The 7,772-nt window shown below is 44.5% G+C and overlaps 1 protein-coding gene across 1 annotated transcript; it reads right to left on the bottom strand.

Annotated features, from left to right (window-relative positions):
• Window positions 1-3,446: 3,446 nt before the first annotated feature.
• LOC308294395 (protein EFR3 homolog B-like) lies at window positions 3,447-5,759 on the bottom strand (the record flags this gene model as incomplete). The annotated part of the gene is made up of 1 exon (XM_080737128.1): window positions 3,447-5,759. The coding sequence occupies one exon, from the start codon at window positions 5,757-5,759 to the stop codon at window positions 3,447-3,449; it is 2,313 nt and encodes a 770-aa protein (XP_080593254.1).
• Between the last annotated feature and the right edge of the window lie 2,013 nt (window positions 5,760-7,772).

Genomic DNA, 7,772 nt, shown 5'->3' with positions numbered 1-7,772 from the left:
AAAAGTTCCCTGCTAATGATACTCTGCTCTGTCCTGGATGAGTAAAACCCTCCTTATCGCACACTTTACTTTCTTAGGCACAGTGCTTGAGAAAAGTCAATGTTAAAACTCTCCACAGAGATATGGAGGGTATCTTTTTGCAGTGGTGCCAGCTGGTTCAGATTCAGCGGTAATCATCGGGCATTGATGTGTTTCAAAATGTCTCTGTTCTCATTAAACTGTGGGATGTGTTGTTTAATCTCCAGACTCACACAGGCTTCCCTCAGGGAGGCTCATGGTTCATCATCTTCTAATATAATTACTGGCTGCTCTGCCATCAGACACTACAAAACTCTGCCATCGGTTTACACTGATGTAGCCGGTTAGCAGGGCAGGCTGTCTTTTACCATTAGTGTCCCCAGTAGCCTACCTCAGAGGACATGGTACTGTGACAGTCACATTAGCACTTGCCCAATGGAGTCATTTCCCTCAAGATAGAAAAGTATGACATATTGTTACGCTATTTACTTAGCACGTTAGCAACATACAGTATCAATCGCCACCGATGCTATGCTTGTATAATGTCATCAACGAAGCATCTCCTGCCTCGCAGCAAACTTCAAATCTCACGCAGCTTCTCTTTTTGAAGTAACCTATATGTGACAAGATGGAGCTTCTAAGAGGTAAATGCATTCTAACAAATGTTTCTATTGGCTGGCTGCATGATGCAAAGAGCGAAACAATTACAGTCACAACCATAATTGATTGTTCATTGGTCCTTTCAAATGATGCACTGTATATGGATTGCAAATGTCAACCTAAGCTTGTGGTGAATGCAGTGTAAACCAGTGTATTACCACATGTATGACTGTCACAAAGAAAACTAGGATCCAGAGACGTAATGTTTAGCCTATATTTTTCTTCACTTTCCTCATGTCACATAACATTGGGGTGGAAACCTTGTGTGTACAAAACCATTGTGTGTGTGTGTGTGTGTGTGTGTGTGTGTGTGTGTGTGTGTGTGTGTGTGTGTGTGTGTGTGTGTGTGTGTGTGTGTGTGTGTGTGTGTGTGTGTGTGTGTGTGTGTGTGTGTGTGTGTGTGTGTGTGTGTGTGTGTGGACACCATTGACGCACATGAGAGCCATAAATACTCAGTGGAATTCCTCAACACATTGTCCATCAGGCATGCCACCCATCGCCTATCACTCAAAGTTGGTATGATCGTAATGCTACTGCATGAACTTTGATACAATACGTGGCCATTGTAATGGCTCACGCTACATCCTGCAGGAAATCCACCCTCGCGTTCTCCTTGCATAGTTGGTATCTGGAATTCATGCCGGCACTGGGCTACTCATTCCCAGAATTCCAATCTCACCTTCAGAATACATGTTCCCCTTCAATCTCTTCCAGAAACAGTTCCCTGTATGGCCTTGCTTTGCCATGACTGTCAACAAATCACAAGGTCAATCACTAACACGTGTGGGTGTGAACGCTCAGCAATTCCGAATATTGATGCTCAATGACGAAGACAACACTAAACGCATGGACATGATAAATGTTGTATACATTTGAACACATACATAATCCCCATTATTTATTACAACTCTTCTTTTTTTGAACATAACGAGTAAGTATAGGAGGAAGGGTAAGTTAGTATATATAGATCTACAAGTTCACAGAAAAATCATAATCACTAGTGTGAAGTGAATGGTGCTATTTATAAGTTAAGTTCATTAAGCGTCCCCCGAAGCTTGGCCAATGTGATCCTGGGCGTAAAACAAACTTTGGGTGCTTTGTGCAAAGATGTAGGTCGGATGTGAATCTGCAGGCGTACATAAAACTTTTGACAAAGCCAGATGTTGGAGCTTTAGCTCCTTCCAGGAGCACCACTCAAAAATAAATTGAAAAGTTGAAATATGGAGATAAGAGGTTTCTGCCCGACAGCAACGATATGAAATGGGGAGATTCCATTTGGGATGAAAAGATAACCTACACATGAAGATGAGGATCAGCACCAGGGCCACAAGTGGTCTATAAGTTAAAGTCAAGTGATCGCACACTGCATCTCTGCTCTAATCAGCTGTGCACGTTTCAGTAAAACAAAAAACAGCACTCAGCATCTCAGAAGATCTCTGAGTATATTTTCTCAAAATACGTGTATTTGTTTATATGGAAAAACTTGTTTTTTTTTTCATGGCTATTAAACAATCGATCATATAGTAGTAGTGTTGGGGGCAGTGAATCAGCAGCTCACTTAATAAAAGACTTGGAAAAATGCCAACTAGTTAATTTGAATGCGTAATCTGAATTTTGAGCTAAGAGCTCTTGTAAAGTGTAAACTTGCACAACACTGACTGGAGATATGATCTTTCTCTCTCTCCCTATAGCCTGATAAATGAATAGGTCTTGCTCATCTTGATTCCTAATGGAATGATGTTGTGTGATCAGCTCATTTGGACTGGATACTTGAAGTCGATATACTTGAAGCTCCATCACCACACATCACATTTTATTAAGCTGTGGGAAATGTTAATCTCCTCTCTCACACCCATGCTCCCTCTGGGAGTCTCATGATTTACCATGCTACAGTATAATTACTGGCTGCTCAAACCACAGGGTACAGCACAGCACCTAGAGAGAGCAATCAAAGTCCCACCATTTAAAAAAATATACATATCTGCTGCAATGTTGCTGCAACCTTGTGAAGAGTTGTTTTGAAGAATCTGTTTTCTGACTGTTTAATGGACTTGTATTTGTGTCATCAATTCAGTCAACAGGATGGATCTTGTGGTTATATGACAACAACTTAATGAACATGCATATAATTATGACATTTCCTTAGCTTTACCACAGCTTGCATAACTGAAGAACCAACACATTGGGATTAACCCATTAAGACCTGGTATAGTTCTCAAACCTTCAAGATTTTTCAAAAATTTTAAGAAATAGCAGATCTTGCATATCAAAAACATTCAAAAATAGCAGAGCTTGCATATCTGCTATATTTGAATAGCCAACATTAAAATGACAGACATTCCCCCGGTATTAATGGGTGTATACAGTATATTCTCTAATGAATACAACATCTCTTTCAGGTTCATTCCTTTGTTGAGGTTAGTACAGAATATTGTCCATCCAATACATTTTATTTCAACATTTGTTGTAGAAAAAAGATAAAGCTGATATCAAAATAAAATGCAAATGGCTGATCATCCAAAGCAAATCCAAGTCAACTTTCACCGCCCCTTTTCCTCTTTGTTCGTTTTCAATCTTACACCTTCATGGAGACGTTGAGATTTTCAACTCCCTCCTTGCACTCAAACTTTGCCTACAAGTGTTTTCTGCATTGAAGAAAAAATATTGGCAGCGGCCATTATTTGTCCTCAAAACATAAGTGACGATCATTATCTGTGGATAACTTTCAATTTCAAGCAGTTCGGTCACCTCATTGTGAACTGTTCGGACTAGTACACAAATCCGCTAGGGAAGTTCAGCTCATAGAGCGGTACAGGTTGGGCAGATGGGCTGGGTGGAGGTGTCATTGCAGTCTCGAAGATCTGATTCACTTTGTTTTGGAACCTCTCCGTCACCTGTTTCCCGTGCTCCCTCTCTTGCTCCACCATACCTACTGTGTCCACGAGGAAATGTTTTAGGCTTTCAAATGTAATCTCCTCTGCTGGTGTCCTCTCCTCTTCTTCTGGGTTGTTCTTGAACTCCACCTCCTCTGGCAGCGAGACGGCCTCTCCTATGCTTTTCTTCCTGTTGGACAGTCCATCCTCCTCTGTGTGGTGTGAGACATAGGGCATGGCCAGTCTCTCTGTGTTATAGCCACTGACGCTCAACACCTCAGCGATCTTTGACTTCAGGAACAGCACCTCCCCCTCCACCTTCTCCAGAGAGGATGGAATCTTGGGCCTCTCTACGAAAATCTCCTCGGGGAGGAGGTAGGGTGTCTCTTTCTGTCTAACGTCGATCACCTCGTGTATGTGCTGGCAGAAGGCAGGGACAGTGGTGAGCTGGCAGATGAGGTTCAGGTAGGCAGCAACGAGGGCGTGCACAGCACAACGGTTGTACACTGGCAGGGACTCCTCAGTGGACAGGGCCAAATCCTGTAGGGTGAGCGCCAGGTGGATGAGGTCCACCACCACCTCCGCATTGGCCAGCTCCATGCTGAGCAGAGCCAGCAGGGTGAAGAGTGTCTCATAGTGTCTCTGGTCACTGCTGGGATCCTTGCATACCAGGTTGATGTGCCTGTACAGCTCTTGACCGTGCTTCTTCATGAACAGGTTGTCTTGCCTCGAGCACTTGTCATATTTGAGCTTGAGCACCGAGATGTCGGAGATGATACTTATGGCAGAGACCTTGGGCCTGTTGTCGTGTCGGTCTACGAAACTGAGGAGGATGGTGAGCACCAGCAGACGAACCTCTGGGTCTTCGGTCAGAGAGAAGGAGAGCAGAGGCCCCAGGATGGAGCTGGGTAAAGCTGATAACATGTTGGAGGTCTGGAAGCCTGCCGTTACCATGTGCTCCTTGTGAGCCCGAGTTCGAACCTGACTCCTCTTTCCTGTCTCTCTACACTCTCCTATCTGGACCAAAGACTTGAGAAGCATGACTTGGATCATCCTGGTGCCTTCCGGCCCAAAGCTTGAGGAGGCCAACACAGGGTGGACTACAGGGTCAAGGACTTTGCGCATGATAGACAGCATAACATCTGAACGCTGGTACTTTGGCAAGGTGTTGGCAAATGAACCAATGGTCGTGATCACAGCCTCCTGCAGCTGTCTCTCCTCGTGTATTGTGTTCATCTTGGCGCCGCTGTCGCTGCCGTCAACGTAGGAAGTCAGATCATAGTCCACACTTAAATGGAGCTGACCAAGCAGTGTGTTAAATACCTCCAACACTATGCCCACGGAGCCACTGACCGCAATGGCGGCTGCCTCTAGTAGGACTGCCACAATCCCAGATCTCACTATGGCCGAGTTCCTGCTGTTGGCATTCAGGTGACCGAGCAATTGTTGAATCACCAGATGAGAGTGTTGAGACTGGATGGAGTGCATGACGATCTCAAAGCAGCGCAGTGCAAAGCTCTTGCCCTCCCATAGAGAGTGGTTGTCTAAGTGAACGAGCACGGGCGTGATGGCGTTCTTGATGTTGCCGTAGGTGGCGCGGCTCAGCAGTTCTCTAAAGCAGCGTTCCGCCAGCTCAAAAAGACTCTCCTCCTCAGACGCCTGCTGAGAGGGTGAGCGGCTCTCTGTGGCCCCTCCTCCGCTCTGCAAGTTGAAGAGCAGCGAGGGGACGATCTTGTCCATGTGCTGGGGGTCCCAGATGTTGGCCTGTAGCTCGTCATTCACAGTCTTCCTCAACACGCCCTGCAGACCCTTGATGCCTGCCGTGCGAATCTTGTTGTCGATGCCAGGGTCCTCAGAGCTGTAATGGCACATCTCACTGAAGCGCGAGACGAAGAAATCATAGCTGCGGTGGTATGAGGGCGTGTCCTCTTCTATGTTGGCAAACTTCACAAAGGAGTTGGTTCCCAGGATCTGCAGGTGGGGTTTATCTGACTCCAACAGCTTGAGGACCATCTTTAAGAAGCTTTCTACAAACAGGTTGATGTGAGAGTGACATGCCATAAGTAGCTGGTCCATGGCCTCCATGGCTATGCACACATACCCGTGTCTGTTTCGGGCAACATCCCATGACAGCCACTCAGACAGGTAGGCTCCAATGCGATCCAGCTTCTGTGGAGCAGACTGTGCGTAGAATGTCAGCTTCTGCATGTTGGTCTTCACCAGCCCATCCTCTGGATTTTCAGGAAAGACTTTGTCTACCTGCCTCTTGTACCGAGGCCTGCAGCAAAAACAGGACATGTCGGCAGGTAGCCTTATTGAGAAGGCACCACTGCTGTTGACACAGGCATCTCCGCACCTTATATGCTGACCAGATTCCTGATCTGACGTCACACACAGCACAAAAAAATGCAAGTTTGTGCATATAGGCCTATCTTTGGAGTTCTTCCAAGAGTGTTCTGAATTTTGCATTGTATGATTCGTCATTTCAATGCCACTTTCAGCCAAAACAATACCCACAAACTAATAAAACAGCAATGTTTGGGTAACTAGTACTAAGCACTAGGACCTTTTTCAGTGTTCCTTGATAACAGAGCTTCAAGGGGTGTCGAAAAAACAGACTACTAAAAATGAATGTTACATAGACTTATTGACTCATTTCAGTATGGTGATGGGGAGCCATTTGTTGAATGCAAGATTTTTCTTTTTCTGTCAGTCCTTGTCCCTATAGTCACACTAATAACTAACTTAACTAGTAAGACGCCTCAGGGCGACATGCGCGCCAATTCTTGGCCATCTGGCCAGTGATGTATATCGGACCAGTTACCCATATATGGAGACCCCTGCATGATAGTCAACAATGTGATGTTACTAAATATGGGCTTTCCCAGATATGCCCTTAATATTGTCGGAACAGGGATCTCCATATATGGGCATAAGACAGACAAGGACGTAATTAATTTGCAAGTGTGACTCATGATGATGACATCAGCGATCTCCAAAAAGGGATATCAAGCCAGAGCGTGATGTCAGAGCAGGCAAACCCATTCTGTTAAGAGTTGTAACCCTGACATCACAGTGACATCAGAGCATGATGTCAGAGCGACAAACCCCATAGAACCACAGACAAACCCATAGAACCACAGACAAACCCCGCGTGACGTACAGAGATGCATGGACAATATTATGTGCCGTTTTCATAGTAAACATGCAACCTACGGTCGCAATAATAGGGTTGGGATGGCTTTGGATGGGGAAGGATGTTTGTGACAAAGTCTGTTTCATAATAGCTTTATGGCGTCATCATTGACAGAGGTCCAATACTCACACCTGTGGAGGGTCACATGCAGTAGCCTATAGTTGTCATAGTGATGGATCAGAGAGCCCAGATAAAGCCACACCCAGATAAGGCTGTGGTATTTTCTAATTAAGTAACATTTCCTTTTTTTTTTTTTATCTAAAACACCATTGACTTGATTTTCAAGGCATGATTTAGTTAAGGGGTTGTCACAACCCCCTTATTATGAGGGAAATTATTAGGCGATTTTTCCCCTACCTAATTGACTTGATTCATAGCAAATCCGACCTTATGGATAAGAGCAGCTGCTAAATTCGCTATTGGACAAAGTGTGTGGCAGGCAAGCATGCATGCATAATGTTAGTTGTATACTGTGTGTGCTGGTACTTGTAAACACACTTAGTCAATGAAAGTGTCCCTCCTCTTATAGCTGCGTGCTATCGCAGCTACCAGTAGGTCTTGATCCATTTGCCTTAAGTGAGGCTTAGCTGTACTAGTGTAATAATGCTGTAATCGTATAAAAGTTTTATGAGCATCTTTGCTCCCAAGCAGGGGGGAAAAGATTCTCATAAAACAATTAAAGCTACAACCAATCTATTCTGTTTGCTAGAGTAGGTTAATACAATATGATTAATACATGCAGTGGTTGCATGTGGTCTCCCTACTCTTGGTTGACAGCTAGTGTCAACAAGCTCCTCTTTCCTCCTCTGCCTTTCCATTTGTACGCATTCATGCATGTTACTAAGTAGTATAGAAGTAATATGTATATGGTATTCAAGTACAAATTGAGAAAGACATTATTTTCTAGACACTATAGGCTGTCCAGGTACTGGAGGCTGGATTGTCTGTATAGTATGTGTAGGAGTGTGTATACAGTAGTATTAGCGGCACAGTAAAAGTTCCAAATAAAAAAGGAATCTTCTATG

The sequence above is a fragment of the Nannobrachium achirus genome, assembly GCF_963921795.1.
Source record: "Nannobrachium achirus genome assembly, chromosome: 11".
Lineage (NCBI taxonomy): Eukaryota > Metazoa > Chordata > Actinopteri > Myctophiformes > Myctophidae > Nannobrachium > Nannobrachium achirus.
This window is presented reverse-complemented; position numbering and strand designations above follow the sequence as displayed.